Raw genomic sequence first — 22,037 nt, 5'->3', positions numbered from 1 at the left:
TAACAGATGTATGATAGTTTATGTATAACTATTAACCAAAGTCTAAAATTTGAACACATTTCAGCAAATCATTTCTGAGAAAAGGCATAGATGCTTATTTACCAACTCTGTCTTTAGGTGATAATGTTCTAGAAAAGGTTAACCAAATCATTTTAAAGATAACACTAGTAAGTGTTTGGCCAAGCCCAATTTATGAAATTTTCAAAGGGTCAATTAAAATTCTTGAATCTCTTTGAAAATAACATATTCTGTGGTGATGAAACCCTTTGTGTTAGGCCTTGTTCACAGTGGACTCTTGTCAAAGGCTGACTTATACCAATTCCTTTACAGAAAGGGAGAATGTCTTGGGTTACTCTAAAGAATTTCTGCTCTTTTATTGTTTCACATCTGAAAAGTCAAAGGGCTTAAAACCAAAGCTCCACTGGATAACTTCTCCCCATAATTTCCTAAGTCGATTTATTAATAAATTGCTCTTGTCAAAAACAGCACAGAAGATTGAACAGGTATGGTTTGCTTGTCTTTTTTTCTTTAAAATGCTAACAAAGCCCATTATCTCTAAATGGACTTTCACTGTAATGACTGAAATATAAGCAGCATAAAATACTGAAATTACACATCTAAATCAGATAGATGGTCAAAACTTTTTAAACAGACACCAGCAATTACCTTAACTATCATTAAACATAAGTACTTTATGAACCTGCCAGACTAAAACAGTAATTCAGTCTATCTTATGTAGCTTAAAACATGACTGGTGAAAATTCAAAATCTACAGCTAGAACCAAAGTAGTCACAGCTACTCTGAGACAAATGCCACAAACAGCAGTGTTTCAAGTAATTGCTCAGTCTAATGAGACACCTATATACTTAACTGAATTGTTTCTTAACCCTTCTGAAGAGACTGGCTTTATCTGGCTTACAACTAAATCCAATATTGTTTCTCCTTATATGTGCCCAGAATTTTGGACTTGTTCTTGACTTGTTTTTATCAGTCAGCAGCTGCTGAACTGCTCAGGTAGGAAGAATGTAGAAGTTACTAAAAAAAACATTTATTATTAGAAAAATGAATGAGATTAACTTCAAAAAGTTAATATTATTTCAGTTTGATAACTTGAAAATGAGGTCCCCATATGGTAATCACTTAGATAATTAAGGCTATAGATCTAAAAGCCTGGATTTCTAAAGCATCATAATAGGAACTGAGACAATCTGGAAAGTAGGGTTTATCAGATGACATGGCAGCATCACTAACACTCAAACATAACATTACATTTTCAAAATCATCACTAATCCATTTGTAAACAGCAGCACAAACTAGTAATTTTCTTACTAAAAGTGATATGGTAGTGCCCTCTGGTGGTAACATTTAGCATATTCCCCTGATACTACATATCATGTGAACTATAAAAAGTTCGTTTGTAATGGAGAATATCAAAAATTAGAGATTACCACAAAGAAATGAATCATTGTGCTTCCACATATCTTTTTTTTAAACCTTAAAACATATTGGTAACAAGATAAATCCCTGATCCCTATTCCCAAGAATTAAGCTGAAAGCTACAGGAATCTTAGTAAACTTGTCTATGACAGGCAATTCCTGTTAAAAGAGATTTACATCTTGGTTCTGAAACTTAACTGAGAGGTTTTTGCATTTTCGAGTTTCACTTTTACATCTATGGGTCTCTCAAAAAACCTCACCAAAGCTGGTTCATTCAACAAAGACGCAAGAATCTGTTCAAATGCAAATGACCACTGAGGTTCTTCCCTCAGAGAGGAGGGATCTTTCTTCAAGTGGCTCTCTGTTTTCCCCTCACTGGGTCCTCCAGAAGCACAGACTGTACCAGAGAATTCTTTGGCTGATGCTGTAGGGCTATGTAGTTTCCTTCCAACTTCTTCCATCCTGAGCAAAAGGCTAGTTACAACAGCAATGGCTTGATATAACGACTCTTCTTCAGGGTCCCCATGAAATAAGTTATACAGAGTCTTTGAAAACTGAATGAATTGTGACTGAAAGACACAAGTTAGAAATACCACGTTTGATATTACATTTAGCAAAAAGAAAGAGAACTTAGAAGTAAACAGTCTCTTTTTTGGAATTTGTACTATTTAACCTTCACCACAGAAGTTACAAAAACTAATGATTAATCTCCAAAAAAATCTTGGTTCTAGAAAGATGGGTATGAACATGCAAGAAAATTCCATTTAAGTTTTCTCATTTGTTGCCTAGTAGCAGTACGTTGTATATGTATATTATATATATAATAATTCCTGGGCAACTTACCTACCAGTATTCCCTCAATGTTAGGTGGTTCTTAAATAGGCAAATTCTCCTATTTCCCCACATGTGAATTGTTCATTCATTGACCAATCTTTTTAAAAAATGTTACTTATTTTGGGGCGCCTGGGTGGCTCAGTCGGTTGGGTGTCCGACTTTGGCTCAGGTCACGATCTCACCATCAGTGAGTTCAAGCCCCATGTTGGGCTCTGTGCTGACAGCTTGGAGCCTGGAGCCTGCTTCAAATTCTGTGTCTCCCTCTCTCTCTCTGCCCCTTCCCTGCTCGTGCTCTGTCTCTCTCAAAAATAAAATTAAAACATAAAAAAAAAATTTAATGTTATTTATTTATTTTTGAGTGAGACAGCGAGCAGAGAGGGCAGAGAGGGAGAATCCCAAGCAGGCTCCATGTTGCCATCACAGAGCCCAAGGAAGGGTTTGAACCCATGAACTGTGAGGCCATGACTTGAGCTGAAACCAAGAGTGGAACGCTTAACTGACTGAGCCACCCAGGTGCCCCAACCAATCTTTTTTTTAAGTTTATTTATTTATTTTGAGGGAGAGAGAGAGTGCACGCAACAGCGTGAGCACAAGTGGGGGAGGGACAGAGGAAAAGAAAGAATCCCAAGCAGGCTTCATGCTCAGTGTGCACAAAGCTATACACAGGGCTCAATCTCACAACCCTGAGATCATGACGTGAGCTGCCGAAATCAAGAGTGGGATGTCTGACTGAGCCACCCAGGCACCCCTCATTAACCAATCTTAACAAAAGGCTTAAGGATGAGTTTTCCTTGATCTCTCCAAAGGGCTAGAGTGGGAAGCTCAAGTAGGACAACAAATTATGGAAGAATGTTTTGGGAACTATGTAGTAGTACAAGGTAGTACTACAGAGCCCATTTAGACATGTTTCTCTTTATGTATTATTATTATTCTTTTTTAATGTTTATTTTTTTGAGAGAGAGAGAGAGAGAGAGAGAGAGAAAAGAGACAGAGTGCAAGTGGGGGAGGGACAGAGAGAAAGGGAAAATTCAAAGCAGGCTCCAGGCTCTGAGCTGTCAGCCCAAAGTCCAACGTGGGGCTTGAACCCATGAACCGTGAGATCATGACCTGAGCCGAAGTCAGGTGCTTAACTGACTGAGCCACCCAGGTGCCCCAGACATGTTTCTCTTTAAAGCCTGAGGTGGGACCCAAGTAGAGAAATAAACTGGTTTGTTTGCTAGTTGCCCCTAGATAATCCATAGACGTTGCTAATAGATATTTGAGAATTAAAAAGAAAAACTGATTCTAACACAAGAGTTCCATCCTACTAGAAAAATCTATCTGTAAATAAAAAAGCAAACACAAAGGATATACTTAATAAAAATAAACAGTACCAAACTTTTAAGTTTTATTTTTCTTCCTTAGTTTGTAGTACTATTTATAAAAAATTTTAGAATAAATACCATACTGATTCATTAAAAAAACTTATTCAGCTACCAAATTACCTAGTCCATGAGGAATACTGTTATTTGACAGTTCTTATTTTGGTAAAATTCTGGGGATCTTCAGTATATAAACCAACAGATTGTAATTTAAAAAACATAAGAACATAAACTGAATGACCAGTATTTAAGATAGACATGGATTTAGAATTGTGTCAAGTAGTAGTAGTATTGTTTGAGCACATTCAAATATAAGATGATAAGACACCAGTGTGTGACCTATTTTATTAACTTCTTATCCCTAGTACCTAGCATTGGGTGTCATCTAGTAGGCACTACAAAAATGTTTACTGAATAAATGAATGCTTCTAATAAAGCTGGAAATAGGAAACACTGAAATATATGTTTATACATACATCTTTTCTATAGTCACAAATGTTGTCATAGCAGAGGAACTATCCTGAAACTAAATACATTTAAATGCTTAACGCAGAAAATCATTTTGGGGCGCCTGGGTGGCTCAGTCAGTTAAGCATCTGACTCCTGATTTAGGCTCAGGTCATGATCTCACTGTTTGTGAGGTGAGCCCCATGTAAGGCTCTGCGCTGTCAGCTGTCAGCACAGAGCCTACTTGGGATTCTCTCTCTGCCCCTCTCCCACTTGCATGTGTCTTCTCTCTCTCTCAAAATAAAAACATAAACATTAAAAAAATAAAGTAGAAAATCATTTAAAACTTTGCTCCTACTCTTCTGTGCTCATCTGAAATTCAGAGATGATACACAAATTATTTAACTATTTTTGTAATAGCATGTTAGCAATTTTTAAAGTTGGATACACCCACATTCATAAAAAAACAAACAAGAAGCTAGCATTTTTTTCTTTGAAAATACTATACCTGATTCATTCTTGGTAAATCCTTAATGCTTTCTTCTTTTTTAGAAAGCTCATCTTGCCATTGACTTAGGTATGCTTGAATATCAACTTTTCCTTTGCCTGAAAGAGTGGAATAAAACCATTTCATAATGAACAGCCCACTGTATTTCCCCAAATCTCAGAAGGAATAACTATGATTGGAAGATATTTCATTGAGATATAAGATTCCACCTTTTAATAACCCAGGAAATTATCTGAATTTACCTTTTATTTCATCCACTGGCTTTCAGAATACGTATTCCATTTCTATTAAACTAAAACTTTTACTTTGGGAAGGCTGGGGACTAGGGAAGATGTGAAGAGAGACGAAGAAGGATGCATTTTAGATTAAACAGTAACCCTGGCTTGACAATGTAAATTTCATGTAGATGTTCTGATGCATACTATTAAGTTTAAAATAGCTTCTATATGATGTTCTTAATATGCAGATTCTGAAGTGTTATATGGTGGCTTTTCTTAAAAAAATTCAAAACACTACTTATCCATTCCTTTGAAGAGTTTAATCACAATAATTAATGTGACTATTAATAACTTAAGATTCATTGGAAAACTAGGTAGATATACAGAACCTTAGGGAAGGTGTCATAATTTAAATAGATCTTTGGCAATTCATTATTTTTTAAATAAATGTTACTCAAAAACATAAAAAGAATGATGGATTTTTTTTAATGCATTTGACAGCCTTGATCAAAATGTTAAATGTGCATATTAGACATAGTATTCTCATACTTCTATGAATTTATCTATCCTAAAGACATATGTATAAAAGTATCCTATAATGTAAGTATAAAATGTCTGTTGCAACACAGTTTGCAATACAAATAATTGGAAACAACCTAAATGTCCATCAATATTGGGCTAGTTATTGAATTATGGCATGATCAAATCAAACAATGGAATACTCTATACCCATTAAAAAAGAATAAGACAGATCCAAATGTACTAACATGAAAAGATATCCATGATATATCACAAAATAGAAAAAGCAAATTGTAGAACAGTATTTATGGAATGTTTCTTTTTTTAATAAAAGAGAGAGGTCTATATGTCTTTGTGTATACATAGAAACAAGTCTGGAAAGGATACAGAACAAAATGTTTTCACATTTACTTCAGGGTAGAGTTCAGTGGGAATATAAAGACTTCTGTTTAAATTTCTTTTAGAAGAATTATCTATTACTCTTGTAATTAAAACTAAATATTTTCGGGGCGCCTGGGTGGCTCGGTCGGTTAAGCGTCCAACTTCAGCTCAGGTCATGATCTCACGGTCCATGAGTTCGAGCCCTGCGTCGGGCTCTGTGCTGACAGCTCAGAGCCTGGAGCCTGTTTCAGATTCTGTGTCTCCCTCTCTCCCCTCCCCTGTTCATGCTCTGTCTTAAAAATAAATAAACGTTAAAAAAAATTTAAAAAAAACTAAATATTTTCAAAATAGTAAAATTAAATGAATATGGGTTATTTACTATAACTTCTGAGACTTAAGTATCAAGACAACAAAGACTAAATTGTTAAACTGACATCAAAACAGCAAAAAAGCTCTCAGGACAAATCAATAGCCTTTAAAGGGAATCCACTTTGTGCCTTTGCCACTAACTATTCACAAAAACAGTAACTTAAACTAAATGATATTCCTAATCATAGTACCTTTTTCAGGGCTCTTTTTTAGTGATTCTGCTTCCTTCACATTTATAGGCTGGGAAACTAGAGGAAAGGAAAACAATTGAATTTTTAAAAATATTTAATAAGTAAATACCTCTTGAAAGTAAAAGAGTATTTTATATAAAAAGGCACATGTTATTTTCTTCAATTCAGGAAACCAATTTTAGCTGCCATGACCTCCTATCATCAGAACACAAAGTATTCAAAAGCTTTTATAGTTGAAAGAACACTGGGGAGAATGTATACGAAAAAAAAAATCTAAAAGTATACCAAGTTTAACAAATATTATTTACTTCTGGGGGGGTATTTTCTTCCCTGTGACCTACTTTAAACTAAACTGTATTACTTTTATTATTAGGGAAAAAAGCATGCTGGAAGTCAGAAGACTGAGCTACAGTCCTGACTGTAGCAGTAACTCATTGTGAAATCTTGCACAAGTCACTTCTCTCTGGGCCTCAGTGCCCCTATCTATATATAATTAAGGGATTTGACTAGATGATTTGTAAGGTCTCTTCAAACTTAGTGTTCAAACACTTAGCATATAGTAACTATAAACATACATTAATCAGGACTTATCCCTCTGTAACACATTCATGTTTATGAAAAAGAAGCAAAGGACACAAAAATAAGTGCATAACACTTCCAAATTATGTCTTGGAGACAGATTCATCCCTGTCTCCTACACCTACAGTGATTTATAATAAGTATTCACTGTTTGAATAATAGCTATGACCTTCAATCATCAAAGATGCTATTGTCTCCACTGTATTTTAACAAGGCATGAAAATGATCTGATACATTTTAGAAATTTCTGTGATGTTAAGTAGAACAATTCTGCTACGTAAGTAGAAACAAAATGCATTTTCTAATCCTCCAGTAGAATAAACATTCCCTAAATGAAAACCGAAAACACACTTTAATCAGTCAAATATTTTGGGGGTATTTACCATGCATTTAGCACTGTGCTAAGTGTTATGGTTGCACAAAGGAAATATAAAGTACCATTAACTCATATTTTACTAATGGTAGCTGGGTAAAAAATACTTAAGCCAGGAAGATCTCTATGAGTGACTAATCGTCAAAACAGATACATTTTTAACAGATATTTACCATGAAGCTGACTGAAATAAAGTAAGTCTTCTTTTGAAAGTTCATCTCCTTTTGAAGGGTCCTTAGATTTCACTTCAGTATAAGCTGAAAACAGATAACCCAATCAATTTACTAACAATAAGGGACAGCAGTGGGTCCTATAATGGGGTCAAGTAAATCTGGGGGCAGAGAGTTAAACAAAAGGTCTCAATAAGACAGACGTGAAGAAATGTGGAAGTAATACTACTCTATAGCAAATAATAAGAAGTTCTTATCACTTTTAGTTCTATTCATTCTCTTACTTTTTAATAGTTTTCTGAGAGCCATTACAAGTTGAAATAAGAAAATGTGGCATTTTAAAAATCTCTGAAAATGTGACCTCATTTAAAAACATCTTTGGTAATAAGGCAAACATGAAGTTGAGTGCTGTAACCTACACAGTGGTTTCTCTATTTTTGATCTTTCTACTGAAAGTATATTCATTCCATGGCAATATTAGACACTCTAATAATAATTTGACTTGACAATGTAAAGTTCTTAATAATTAAGTTATTAGGTGGTTTTTCTTTGGTGTTTAATGCTCTGATTGTGATAGGAGTGTGTAAAGGGTAAGAGGTGGCTTTTAGATTTTTGGTCTGGTAAAGAATGGTTCCTGGCTATCCTGGGAAGTCTCTCAAAGAAATCCCAGGTTTAGCTTAAGACAAGTTATGAGGTGCTGTTTGCTTGTGTAAATTATCCTTTCTAAACTAAATGGTACCTTTGCAATGTTCCTTTAGCTTAAAACTTAAGACTGTTTTCCCAAAATATGGATCAGGTTTGGGAAAGCCAGACTCTTAAGGTCAGTGGAAAACACTGAATAAACTGGAATGGTATGGTAACATTAGGGGAGTATGGCAGAATAGAAAGAAACCTAAGCTTTGGAGTCAGACCTCAGTTTGAATCCCAGCTATGCAATTTATTAGTTATGTGATCTTTGGCCAATAATTTAATCTTTCTGAGCCTTAGTTTCCTTATCCTTGGAAAGATAGTACTTCTCAGGGACATTGTGAGAATTAAGTAAAAGAACACATGTAAAGTAAATGCGTCAACAAAGCAAGTGTTCAATAAATGTCAGCTTTTATTTTGCTTCGTTTTCCAAATGTTTAACATCCTTGCTGCCTAGTCTCATTTTTTCTGAATAATTTGTAGTATCCCACAAGTTTGGCAATTTGTCTAAAGTTAAATTCTACTCCCCAATAACAACATCACATGTCAGTATTATACCAATATTCAAATGATAGGTAGTTCTTACACATAAACTATCATTAAGTTGACCACTAACTGAGAGGAAGCTTGTGGACCCTTCTGTTACACAGAATCTCTTCTACAGATTTCACTGTAACTACCTATCAGAAAAAGTACTAGATATATGATCCATGGGCCACAATGAAGCAATGACCTTAGATCATACTGAAAATTACATTATTTATTAAAATTGAGTATCTACCATTATATTTGTTAAAATGGAATCAATTGGAGCACCTGGGTGGCTCAGTCAGTTAAGCATCTGACTTTTGATTTTGGCTCAGGTCATGATCTCACAGTTGTGACATTAGGCCCCATGTCAGGCTCCATGCTTTGCATGGAGCCTGCTTAAGATTCTCTCCCTCTGCTACTCCCCTGTTTGCACTCTGTCTCGCTCTCAAAAAAAAAAAAAATGGAATCAACTCCTGTATATCATTAAAGACTGTTAAACTCTTACCTGGAGGAATATGCAGCTTAAAAAGCAGCTTAAGCTTATCAGTGAAACTTCCATTGTACATTGTATCTGTTTAATAAAATTCAATTACAAATAATCATGTTTTCAAAGAACATTCAATCAATTCCAGCAACAAAGATTAATTAAGATACAGGTATTAGCCAGTAATTAGGACTCAGAAACTTTGTCACTTAAACTAACAATTAAACAACCACCCAGTCAGCCAGATTCTCTTTCAAGCGTATAAGTAAAATACACTTTATCAGAGAAAAAATGCTCTCATGCTGATTTCCCTTCCCCCAACCTAAATCTTCTTTTTTCTTTTTAATAAGGCCTTATGCCTCAATTGAGGAAGAGAATTCCTCTTTAACGGGCAATCCCTGATAAGAAAGTATGCTGGGGTGTTGGATATTTCTCTACCACTTTTCTAGGTTATGTGATTGGATTTTTACTGAGGGGGAAACTCCTCCTGAAGCTTCCATGTGCCTGAATGGGGCAAGATATGGATATTTTCTTCCCTTGTGTTAACCTTTAAAACAACTATATCTAACAGCTTGCTTTTCTGAGAAGACTGGGTCAAAAGGAGACCAATATACTTATATTTAGCAAAAGGTCCACTTATTGCTCAAGTTGGAGATAATGTAACTCAGGCTGATAAAATCTGACTAAATTGGCACTAAAAGGCAGTACTAAGTATTTCTAGGGGTACCTTTATTTTTTGCTTTAAAAAAGAAAATTATTGTGGGCGCCTGGGTGGCTCAGTCGGTTGAGCGTCCAACTTCCGCTCAGGTTACCATCTCATAGTTCATGAATTCAACCCTGGCTTTGGGCTCGCTGCTGTCAGTGCAGAGCCTGCTTCAGGTCCTCTGTCTCCCTCTCTCTGACCCTCCCCTGCTCATGCACTCTCCAAAATAAATAAAACTTAAAAAAAAAGAAAATTATTGGACATCATCCTACCAATTGCAGAGGAGAATTCTTTGAAGTTTATAAGGCAGTCAGAGTTTTCATCCAACAATCTGAATGTCCATAAGGCTAGTGAGTCTTTGTTTGCAGAATGAGCCCAGGGACTCAACAAGTGATATAACACTCTGAACTGCTGGCAGTCAATCTGATACTGTTCCAAATATGGCAGACTGGGGTCATGGTACTTCAATACTGGACAACCCAAACACCAATAATAAGAAAAAAACAGCTCTTTCTATTAAAAACAAATAAAAAGAGTCATTAAATCATAAAAAGCAATTTTATAAAATTATTTTCTTTTAAGCATGTCTACTAAAATAATTAAAGATAAAATATTTAAAAGTGGTTGTGGTAAAATTTTCCTTAAAAAGTACTACTTTTCACTTGAAGAAGAACAACAGTACCTTAAAGATGACATAAAGTTCATCCAATTCATGAAGGCTCAATTTCACATCTTGTGATACAACACGCAACTTTAAAAAGATTAAAAGCAATTTATAATTTAACACTTCAGTACTAAAATTATTGAATCCATTTAGAAAAATCTCCCTCTGCAAGAATAATTTTCTTCTAACTTTTTAAAAGAATAACAAAGACAAATGTACAAATTTTGCCCTTTAAAAAGGTTGTACATATGCTATAGTTCAATTATACTCTGACATGTACTTTGGTTCAACTCTGATATGTACTTTGATCTTCATCCCTTCATACCCAGACATCACTGCCAAAAGACATTCATTTAATGTCTATAAATATAAGTAACAGTATTCTAAGTCTCATTCCATATATTCCTCTCTTGACACATAAACAATGTGTCAAAGTCATCAAATGGGGTTGTCATTAAGCACTTCAAAGACACGGGGAGAGGTGTGCATTCCCTATCTGTGCAAAAAAACCGTATAATCCAGAAATAATAAGCTTAGAAAATATGTAATTTTATCCTACTCCATGAAGAACAAGCACCAATGGTACAACGATTTGGGTATTTAAGAAATTTAAGAGTAAAGATAAAATATAGAATTAATAAAATAGTGGAAATGAAAAACAACTCACTACGCTCAATAAATAAAACAAAAAGCTGGTTAATTTAAAAAAAGTAAAATAGACAAATCTGGCAAGTGTGATTAAAGAAAACACAAATAAACATCATTGAGAAGTAAAATTATAATATAAACATAGGTATAAACATAGGTCATTAAAAGTGTTCAGCACAGAGGTAGCATTAAATATCTATTGAATGAATTCTTTAAGCTTTATATCAATATATCTGAAAGTCTAGATGAAATGAATAATTCTCTAGGACAAAAATTACCAAAATTAACCCAGAAAGAGCAAATTCTGAAGAGACAGAACTGAAAAGGTAATAAAAAGTCTGTCATCTACCAAAAGGCAGCAGATCCAAATAGTTTCATAGGCTCAATTCCTCAAACTTTCAGGTAATTGTTAATTCCTGTGTGATCTAAACTATTCCAGAGCATAGTAAAATATAATTTATTCCAAAATTCATTCTATGACGTGAGCACAACTCTCATTATAAAACTAAAGTTAGCACACACACAGAAAGAAAACTGTAACCCAATGTCACTTTAACAAAGATGTAAAGAACACAGCTAAACTATTTAGCAAAATTATCAAAGCAGAGTATTAAAATAATAATACAACATGACCAAACAGAATTCATTTAAAAAACCCAACAGAAGGATATTAGGAATTCCTTAATATAACTGACTACATTAACAAAGCAGAAAAGTATATAAACTCAACATATGGAAAAATCTTTTGGTCAAAATTAACACTCAATACTGATTTTTAAAAAAAGGTCTGAATCAATAAGGCTCCAGGTCAACAGGAGTACAGTTGACCCTTGAATAACATGGGGGTTAGGGGCACTGACCCCTTGTGTACTCGAAAATTGACATGTAACTTTTGACTCCCCGCAAATTTAACTACCAATAGCCTACTGTTGACCGGAAGCCCTACCAACAACATAAACAGTGGATTAACACACATTTTGTATGTTATATATATTATATAATGTGTTCTCACAACAAAGTAAACTAGAGAAAAGAAAATATTAAGAAAACCATAAAGAACAGAAAATACATTTACGGTACTATACTGTATTTATATATATAAAAATCCATGTGTAAGTGGACCTGCACGGTATGAACCTATGTTGTTCAAGCGTCAACTGTACTTAAGTTTTGGGAAGTCAAAAGTTACATGTGGATTTTCAAGTGCACAGTGAATCGGGGCCCTTAACCTCTGCATTGTTCAGGGTCAACTATATAGCATGTCCATACTATGGTATACTATTCAGTATGTTAAGAAAAGTGAGGTAGACCTATATGTACTGATATGCAATAACTATGATATATTTTTCAGTGAAAAAATTAAGTTGCAGAAAAAAGTAACTGGTATGCTCTCATTTAAAAAACTGTATCAACCTCCCCCCCCAAACACACACATTTATGTCTATAGATACATACTAAAAAGATCTGGAAGGATATATACCAAACAATTTTAATACTGGTTACTGCTGGGGTAAGGAACTTTTACTTTTTTTAAAAAAATTACTTATTTAAATTCAAGTTAGTTAACATACAGTGTAGTATTGGTTTCAGGAGTAGAATCCAGTGATTCATTGCTTACATATAACACTCAGTGCCCATCCCAACAAGGGCCCTCCTTAATACCCATCACCCTATCAACAAAAGGCAACAAGAGCCCAAATATCCATCGACTGATGAATGGATAAAGAAGATATGGTATAAGATGTGGTGTGTGTGTGTGTGTGTGTGTGTGTGTGTGTGTGTGTATATAATATATATATAATGGAATACTACTCAGCAATCAAAAAGAATGAAATCTTGCTATTTGCAACAATGTGGATGGAATTAGAGGGTAGTATGCTAAGTGAAATAAGTCAGTCAGAGTAAGATATATGATTTCACTCATATGTGGAATTTAAGAAACAAAACAGATGAACATAGGGGAAGGGAAGGAACTTTCATGTTTTTACATTTCTGTTATGTTTAAGTTATTAATAGTGAAAATGTATTACTTATTTTTTAAGTTAATATATAAAACCCAAAACAAGGGGGCTCTATGCTATGTCACAGTAATATCACTGAATTATTTAATTGAGAGCTAAACCCAGAATCTTCAGAAATGTTCATCTTCCCAGATTGGTATCTCTGAGGATGTGGCCATTAAGCAAGTAAGTTTACAAAAACAATACATGCTTATGATAAAAGCTCAATCAGTACAGAAGGATATATACAGCAAAGTAAAACTCTCCCTCTTCCAACCAGCAATCTATTAATCCCATTAACCAGAGACAACCAATATTAACAGCTTCTTATGTAGACATCCAAATATTAAAAAGGAGAGTACTTAGAAACACAGTTTTATAGCTTTTTTACCTTATCTTAGGTTTCTAAGGATAATAAAATATATTAACAGCAATGACTACTGACTGTGTAGGTCAGCTGTTCGCAATGATGAAGCACGTCAAAAATATGTTATGCTTAAATGCCTATATCACAGCATTCAATATTAAAGGTCAAATAACAAAACACTTTGGAGAAATCAACATAATTCCATTAGAAGAAAATAACTTACTTCCTCTCAAATTTACAGTAAGCTAAGCTGTGGCAAGAATCTAGCTCAAAAGTTTAGTTATATTCATTTTCTTCACATGGAATGTTAATTTTTTAAAGGAAGTTGGAAAAAAATGTTAATCCAATTGGCTTTCCACCCATAGGGCAGACACTCACCACATTCTGCTTTGTTGTTTCCTCTAGGGTCTGTATGACATACAACCTATTTCGACAGCGCAAGCTGTGTATATCTTCATAGCGAATATTACCATATTTCTGCAAAAAAAAATGATTTCAGCAGATACTCATTCATAATAAATATCTGCTTTTCTTACGCCTGAATTTCATCAGACTCATTTCTCAGAGGCCTTGGTTCTATTTCTAGCTATTTTCCTAACTTGTTCAGTGGTTATGCAAATTTTCACCTCCCACGTTTCAGTTGTTCTATAGATTTACTGGAGAGAATTCAATCTACTATGCGTCTAGACTATGTATAAGAACATTCGAAAAATTCTTAGTCTCTAAGAAGAATTTTCACCTTTTTATATGGTGATAGATATTTATAAGTGGTCATTATCTGTAAAAGCAAGTGAGAATCATTTCATTTAAAGATAGCAAACTGAAGCAGGTGAGTCTATATGACCTAGGAAGAGTTGATAGAACTCATTTTTATACAATGGAGCACTACTCAGCCATAAAAAGAATGAAATCTTGCCATCTGCAACACATGGATGGACCCTGAGGGTATTATGCTAAGTGAAATAAGTCAGAGAAAGACAAATACTACATGATTTCACTTATAAGTAGAATTTAAAAAATAAACAAAACTCAAACTCATAGATGCAGAGAACAGAGCAGTTGTTGCCAGAGGAGAGGGGAGTTGGAGGGGGAAAAAATGGGTATGGGGGGATCAAGAGATACAAAGCTCCAGTTATAAAGTAAGTCCATGATGATATAAAGTACAGCATAGGGAATATAGTCAATAATATTGCATTAACTTTGTGTGGTGACAGATGATAACTACACTTACTGTAGTGATCAGTTCACGATGTATACAATACAAATGTTGAAACAGTGTATTGTACACAGGAAATTAATATAATATTGTATGTCAATTATACCTCAATAAAATAAACAAATGAAATTGGATTTTAAATTATATCTTTAGTTGTATTATTATCTTATTCTTGATGTACCACTAGAGATATAACTATAGTACTGATCATTTAAACTATGCTATGTAATTATATTTGTGGTATAAAAAAAACTTACCTCATTTGACTCTCTAATCAAATCTGTAATATCCACTTTAATAAGACTGCTTTTCTCATCACTCACATTTGAACCCTGCTGAACACTTGAAGGCAATGGGCTATCCTTATTAGTGACACTGTCAAAGAACCTATCCAAAAGTGACAGTAATACAAAAATTAGTGGAAGTAAAATGCAGAGAAAATGATAGCTACTTTCTCCCTAGTCAGAGGTTAATGTCAACTGATAGGACAAAGGGTGGTCTTATGAAGAAGTGGAATCTGAAGATGGTTAGTAATTAGGAAGACAAGGGAGAGGGGAATGGGATGGTGGAGAAATTATTTCAGAGGCAGAGAGGAGAGCATGAGGAAAGCAAATAGGCTCAGAGAGTACTCAGCAAATACCACATAGCCTAGTAAGGATGGAATACAGGATATGTAGAGGCACGTAAGGAGAAATAAAAAAGATACATTGAGGCCCTAACGTAGAGTGTTCTGAATGCCAGAGTGTTTATATTTTATTCTGTACAAAATGGTATTTGATGCACCCTTACAATAGTGACCCATTCATTTAACATATACGTACATGGTGTACATGTGCACGTACGCGTGCACACACACACACAGAGTGCTCCAATATAAAATAACATTCACAGAAAAAGTACTGGGAAAATAAGGCTCAGTATACCTGACTGAAGTTACCTGAAAACCAGAATGATTTTTCCCACTGGTTTTTAACATTATCAACTATTCTTCCCCCTTCAAACTACTTTTACACAACAATACTTTATAGCTCAAACTGGGACTATGAAAGTCCCAGCGTACTGAATCAACAATATTAGTGTAAATGTGTATGTTACCAAGTGACTTACTTCAGAGGGATCTGCTCTTACTTTATTTTATTTTGAAACAGAGAAGTGGACATTAGTCCTAGATTTTTCATACAACTAGCTTTGTGACACTGGGCAAATTGTTTAAAGCTTCTAGGGCTATTTCCTCATCTGCAAAACAAAGGGACTGAACAAGATCATCTCCAAGGGGCTCTCCAGATTTAAACGTTACAGTTCTGACAGTACCTGTTTAAAGTTGTCACAGCTTCAGCATCATCTTTACATGTGATCAGTTTGTCTAAATTATAGTCAAGTATTGCCAATCCCAGTTGTAAAATGGCCTTTATTCCATCATAGAAGAAACAGTCCACCACATTCACTGCACTTTCAATAGGCAGCACACTAATAAAAAGTGTGAGGAACCATGAGAGAGAAACTGAGGAAAAGAATGTCATATCGGTCATACGTTCTGTAAGTTGGGGAAAGTGATCCCTGATAAGTTCTTCAAAGACTGCCTGATCCACCAAGGCACCTGGTGAGCATAAAAAGAAGTTTAAAAATGAATCCCCTTCAAAAGGATTTGTTTCTGATACCTTCCCACTTACTAGTATGCCAATAAATCTCATTTCTATTCCTTCAATTATGAACTTCTTCAGTGCCTTTCCTATATTTCACACATCTGTTTATCTGCTAGTAAAGTGTCATGAATCAAGAAGCACTTGAGAAACTCAGTTCAAATTCATTTGAACAGTAATTTATTCAATCTTTTGCAGAAACCTGTAATAGGCACCATAAGAGATACTCCAATTAATGAAATAGCCTCATCTTCAAAGAGCTTAATATCTAGTAGAACTTCAGATCAATACACAAATAACTATAATGAAAGAACTTTAGATAAATACACAAATAACTATAATGAAAGAATGAAATGCAATCAATAACCCAGCCATGATACTGAAGGCGTATGAGTGTACAAAGTAGAAACCACCTACAGCTTTAAGGTAGAGTATCAAAATCTGTAAATATTTGATGACTGAAGAAAATATTATACAATTAACAAACTAAGAACTTGACCCTTCTTTTAAACCTTGAAAATATCAATACAATTCATATAAATGTAGAGATTTCAAGCTGGTTAAAATCTCTCTCTCATTAAGTAATTATTAAAAATGTTCCAGTAGCTCTGGATGCTTCAGATCACCACTGTTTTAGCAATACAGAGATAGTCAACTTAAAATTTCTATTTCTTATTAAGAAACAGACCAGGCATTTTATCTTAAAAAAGCAACATAATAAAAAAAACTTTCCAATCATATATTCAGTACAAAAAGCTCTTCTCATGAGCATATCAGTGAATGTAACATTTTGATACTGCTTACATTTTGTGTATTTCAAAACCTAATTGATCAGTTCTTCCACTTGATACATAAATTGGTACATAATTACAAGAGACATATAAATTGTTCAGAAAAAAATATGTGCTTATATATGGGATATGTGTGTGTGTTTACCAATGATTCGACGGTTAAAATAATCAGGCAACATCCGTTCACACACAGCAACCAGAAGCCAAAAAGCTTCTTCCTCTTTTGCATACAGAAGCAACACTGAAGTTAAAATGTTCATTGCCTAAAATTGACAGAAAAATAAATAAATAAATACTGCCTGGGTGATGATTACATTTCTTTTTCAAACCCTAGTTTCAGTAATATAAACTATGAAAAGTAATCATAATGGAAACATAAGCACTCTGAGCCAGTCTAAAGCAAAACAAGGTAAAGTCTGGCTAACATTTGCAATCAGTTATTTTATACAGTAAATTCAAAGAAAATGAAGCAGTAATATGAATATAGAACAAAATAAGCAAAACCTCTATAATTTTACACTAAATTCAGTGAATAAAGTATCTTAATTATTGCAAATCTGGAAAAACACATAATTTTCAAGAACATATTAAAACTGGAGAAACAAACTTCATCTGTATTTTCAACTGCCTACAAGAGAACATCTCTTAAATATCAATCATCCTTAATTGTGTTCAAAACTAAACACCTTTTCTCATTAAACAGGATTCTCTTCTTTGCTATCCTAATTTTGATCATGCTCGAAACGCTTTATCTGCCACATCCAATGTGTCATTACAGCCTAGTTTCTTCTTATAAAATGTCTTTTTGATCTGCTTTATCCTCTCCATTCCACTCTAACTTTCTCCTTGTAATCTATCTTGCATACAAATGTCAGATCATTACTTTTACATTTGGCCACAGAGCTTGTTATGAAGGTAATAAACCCTTAATGTATAGAATCTGGAAAGAATGGAAATGTATGAAGGAAATTAAATCTCCTGTATCCTACCTACCCAGAGACCACCACTGTTAATAAGTTGATGTACTATGGGTGTGCATATGTGTGCTTTCCTTCCTTTTTCCCCTTCTAAAGTTTGTTTTTTTTTTCACTTACCATCTTATTACACATTCTCAATGCCATTAAATAATTCTAAAACAGTGTATTTAATGACTATGAAATAATCTAGTAAGTTGAATATACTATAAATTATTCAACCATTCTACTATTGTTGGACATTTATTTTGAATCCAATTTTTCACTACTATATGTAACACTGCAATGAATGTCTTTGTATACAAATCTTCAAGTATGTTATTCTTTTCTCAGGAAAGATACACATAACAATGAAAGTATTCAAATAATACTATTTTTAAATGACATGATATTACTACCAAATTATATTCCAGAAAGACTGTACCAATTTATATTCCTGACCAACAGTGTTTGAATGTTTATTTCACTGCTCCTTTGTCAATACTAAATACTGAGAATTGTAATAATTACAATTGGTCCTTGTTGATTTGATGGTGAAAATGTTGATTTGATAGTTTTGAGTTTTCTGAGGCCAAACTTTCTCCTTTTTATACTTTATTAATCCATCTGTACTTTTGGTTCTATGACTAATCTTTTCATGCTTGTTGCTCATTTTTATATTTTAATACTTTTCTTATAGATTTGTGTATTAAGTATGTAGATTCCTTGCCAGATCTGGCACTGTATTTGGCCTCAAGTTTAGTTTTTACCCCATCAATTTTCCTGTTCAAGAAGCCATAATGGCTTAGTCTGTTAAGCATCCAACTTCAGCTCAGGTCATGATCTCGTGGTCTGCAACATGGTTCAAGCCCTGCGTTGACAGCTCAGATCCTACAGCCTGCTTCAGATTCTGTGTCTCCCTCTCTCTGCCCCTTCTCTGCTTGTGCTGGGTCTCTCTCTCTCTCTAAATAATAAACTTTAAAAAGTTTTTAAAAAGAAGCCATAATGGGAGGGGGGGTCAGTGAAAATGGCAGAGTAAGGCCCTCTGAAAGTGCTCTCCTTTATATAAGAAACAAGAACACTGGTTCGGGCGCCTGGGTGGCTCAGTCGGTTGAGCGTCCAACTTCGACTCAGGTCATGATCTCGCAGTTTGTGAGTTCAAGCCCTGCGTTGGGCTCTGTGCTGACAGCTCGGAGCCTGGAGCCTGTTTCCGATTCTGTGTCTCCCTCTCTTTGCCCCTTCCCCACTCATGCTCTGTCTCTGTCTCTCAAAGATGAATAAACATTTTAAAATTTTTAAAAAAAGAAACAAGAACACTGGAAGATACTGTCAGAATCAATTTTTCAGAACTCTGAAAATTAACCAAAATCTTATAACAACTCAGAAAGCATTTATTTAATAAAATGGCTGAATCTCAGTAAAAACAGTGAGCTCTGTGGCATTTTAAATTGCCTGATACACATACCTCCTCCTCAACTTCACATTAGCCTTAAAAACCAACACTCCAGCAATTATAGTAAAAACACCTAGCAGCCACTGCAGGGACCAGGCAGGGCTGGAGCTCCTTCAGAGCCCCATTTTCACATAATTGTCATTATTTGGCCTGTCTGGTGGTTTCCACATGAAGACTCCACTCACAAGGCTGTGTTTATTTGACCTGACACAGCGTTCATAGTAGGCAAACCCTTCTTTCAGTGTGTTTGTTGAAAACAATTGGAGGCAGTTGTTGAACATGCGGCTTGCTGAGGCAGTGGATAAAAGTTGGGTCAAATAATAGGCTAATAAAGGGTCAAAATGAAAAAACTGGGGAATGAGATACCCATAGGGGGCTTTGTAAGGCTCTGAGAAATTCCTGGGAATCTAGAAGGCCATGTGCACGATATGGCTTTATGCATGCCCAGAGCTGTGTGTATGCTCAGGAAAGAACAGAAAAGGCCCTAAGCTCTCACCTCTGGTTAATCTTGAAGTTCTACACAAGTAGGATGTGATAGAGAATAGAAAAAATAGGGAAAAATCAACAAAACCAAAAGTTGGTTCTTTGAAAAGATTTTTAAAAATTGAAACAAACCCTGAAATACCTTTAGGTAGCCTAACCAAAAAGATAAAAAACAGAGAAAGGACTCAAATTATTAAAATCAAGAAACAGAGAACAGTACTACCAATCTTAACAGAAATAAAAAGGATTCTAAGGGAATATGCTAACAAATGAGATAACCTAGATATAAAATGGTTAATGAGATAACCTAGATATAAAATGGTTAATTCCTAGAAAAACACAAACTACCGAGACCAACTCAAGGAGAAACAGAAAAATCTGAATAGACCTATAAGAAGTAGTGACTGAATTAGTAATGACATAATTTCCTGCAAAGAAGACTCTAGGAACAGATAGCTTCTCTAGCAAATTCTACCAAACATTTAAAGAAGAATTAACATCAATCCCTTATAACTCTTCAAAAAAATAGGAGAGGAAGAAATACTACCCACCTTATTCTATGAGGCCCTGATACTAAAACCAAAGAGGTATCTTAACCAGATATCATTTTATTTTATGAATATAAATGTAAAAATACTAAGCAAAATACTAGCAAACTGAACCCAATAACACATAAAAAGGATTATAGAGCCAAGACCCAGGGAGATTTATCTTGGAAATACAAGGAGGGTCAACATATGAAAATACATCAATGTAATACAGGACATTAACAGAATAAAAGTAAAAAACCACATGATTATCTCAATAGACAAAGAAAAATGGTTTGACAAAATCCAACACCCTTTCATGATAAAAACATTCAACCTAGGAATATATAAGAACTTCCTCAACTAGTCCCATCAGCCATAATGAGTCAGTACAGTTCACATGGCTTTTTGATCAAAAGCAATAAAACCTGCTTATTAAATTCAGACTTTTTCTTGGCTTGAAAGATTCTCCATGATTTTGTCCTACACAAACTTATTTACTTCTTGATTCTAACATAAATCTAGCCAGACTGATCTTCGTGGTAGGCTTATTCTCACATGAATGGTATCGCTCATATTGTTACTTTAACTCAGAGTAACTTTCCTTGTGCCCTCCATGTTTCTAACTTTGCTCTCATCTTTTAGAAGTCAAAAGCATGTGCCACCTACTTTGAAGGTGCCTCTACACTACTATATATAGATAACATTGCGGAGTCTGTGAGTATAAGTTCTTTGAGAAAAGAAGTGCCACACTTTTTTTTTTTTTTACCTCTCAGAGATCCTAAAATACGCTAAATATTGTAATTTAGGTGATCCATTCACTTAAATTGTTTTTCAAAAAAATTCTCTATTGATAAGATTTAATGGATAGAATTGATACATAATCATTATAAGTGCTCAGCCCACTATAAAGGAATATGTGGCTGATAGTGCTAGCTATCCACCACAATCCAGTCTCCCTTCTTCCATAGTATCTGGATATATATATGCTCAGTCACACTATATTTTGCAGACTTCTTTGTAAACAGGTGTGGCCAGAAGACTAAGACCTTCCAACAGAATGTGGATGAAGTGATGTATGCGCATTCTAGGCCTACTAGCCAATAAAATCTATAATTGTTTCTCCATGCTCTCTCTGGTTTCCTGTGAATGGTAATAGCAATGAAAGAGCATCTTGGAAGCCATGTTTTGAAGATGACAGGGAGTGCTTCAGCCTAAGGCCCTGAATAATCTCATGAACGAGAGCTGCCTACTGACTTAAATACTTGCTCTTCTGTTTATTCCTTTGAGGAAACTTCTATTGTGTTTAAGCTATTACCTATTTGAGGTTATTTGTGTTAGCAGTGTAGCATCCCTAGTTAATATAGTGTGCTCCTAAAGGATTTTTTCAATGATTCCCCCACTGTCTACAAAATAAAATTCAAACTCCTGACCTCTCCCAATCTACCTGATATTTTTCCTCTATCTACTTAGCTTCATTCACCCTACATTTCTAAGAAACA

The 22,037-nt window shown here is 34.6% G+C and overlaps 1 protein-coding gene across 2 annotated transcripts in view; it reads right to left on the bottom strand.

The window, feature by feature from the left end:
• Positions 1–419: 419 nt before the first annotated feature.
• TBC1D8B (TBC1 domain family member 8B) overlaps positions 420–22,037 on the bottom strand; it is a 58,345-nt gene continuing 36,727 nt past the window's right edge. For both annotated transcript variants that reach the window (XM_027054883.2, XM_015083673.3), the window contains 11 exons: positions 17,265–17,382; positions 16,000–16,285; positions 14,946–15,075; positions 13,851–13,949; positions 10,476–10,544; positions 10,066–10,306; positions 9,112–9,177; positions 7,392–7,475; positions 6,267–6,323; positions 4,589–4,686; positions 420–2,007 (listed from right to left, as the gene is read on the bottom strand). In XM_027054883.2, the coding sequence (XP_026910684.1) occupies positions 1,612–2,007; positions 4,589–4,686; positions 6,267–6,323; positions 7,392–7,475; positions 9,112–9,177; positions 10,066–10,306; positions 10,476–10,544; positions 13,851–13,949; positions 14,946–15,075; positions 16,000–16,285; positions 17,265–17,382 (1,644 nt within the window). In that variant the 3' untranslated portion in view covers positions 420–1,611. The remainder of the gene's footprint in view (positions 2,008–4,588; positions 4,687–6,266; positions 6,324–7,391; positions 7,476–9,111; positions 9,178–10,065; positions 10,307–10,475; positions 10,545–13,850; positions 13,950–14,945; positions 15,076–15,999; positions 16,286–17,264; positions 17,383–22,037) is intronic.

The sequence above is a fragment of the Acinonyx jubatus genome, chromosome X, assembly GCF_027475565.1.
Source record: "Acinonyx jubatus isolate Ajub_Pintada_27869175 chromosome X, VMU_Ajub_asm_v1.0, whole genome shotgun sequence".
In the NCBI taxonomy this organism is placed as follows: Eukaryota; Metazoa; Chordata; class Mammalia; order Carnivora; family Felidae; genus Acinonyx; species Acinonyx jubatus.
Note: the sequence above shows the minus strand (reverse complement) of the source record. Positions and strands in the feature narration are given on the sequence as shown.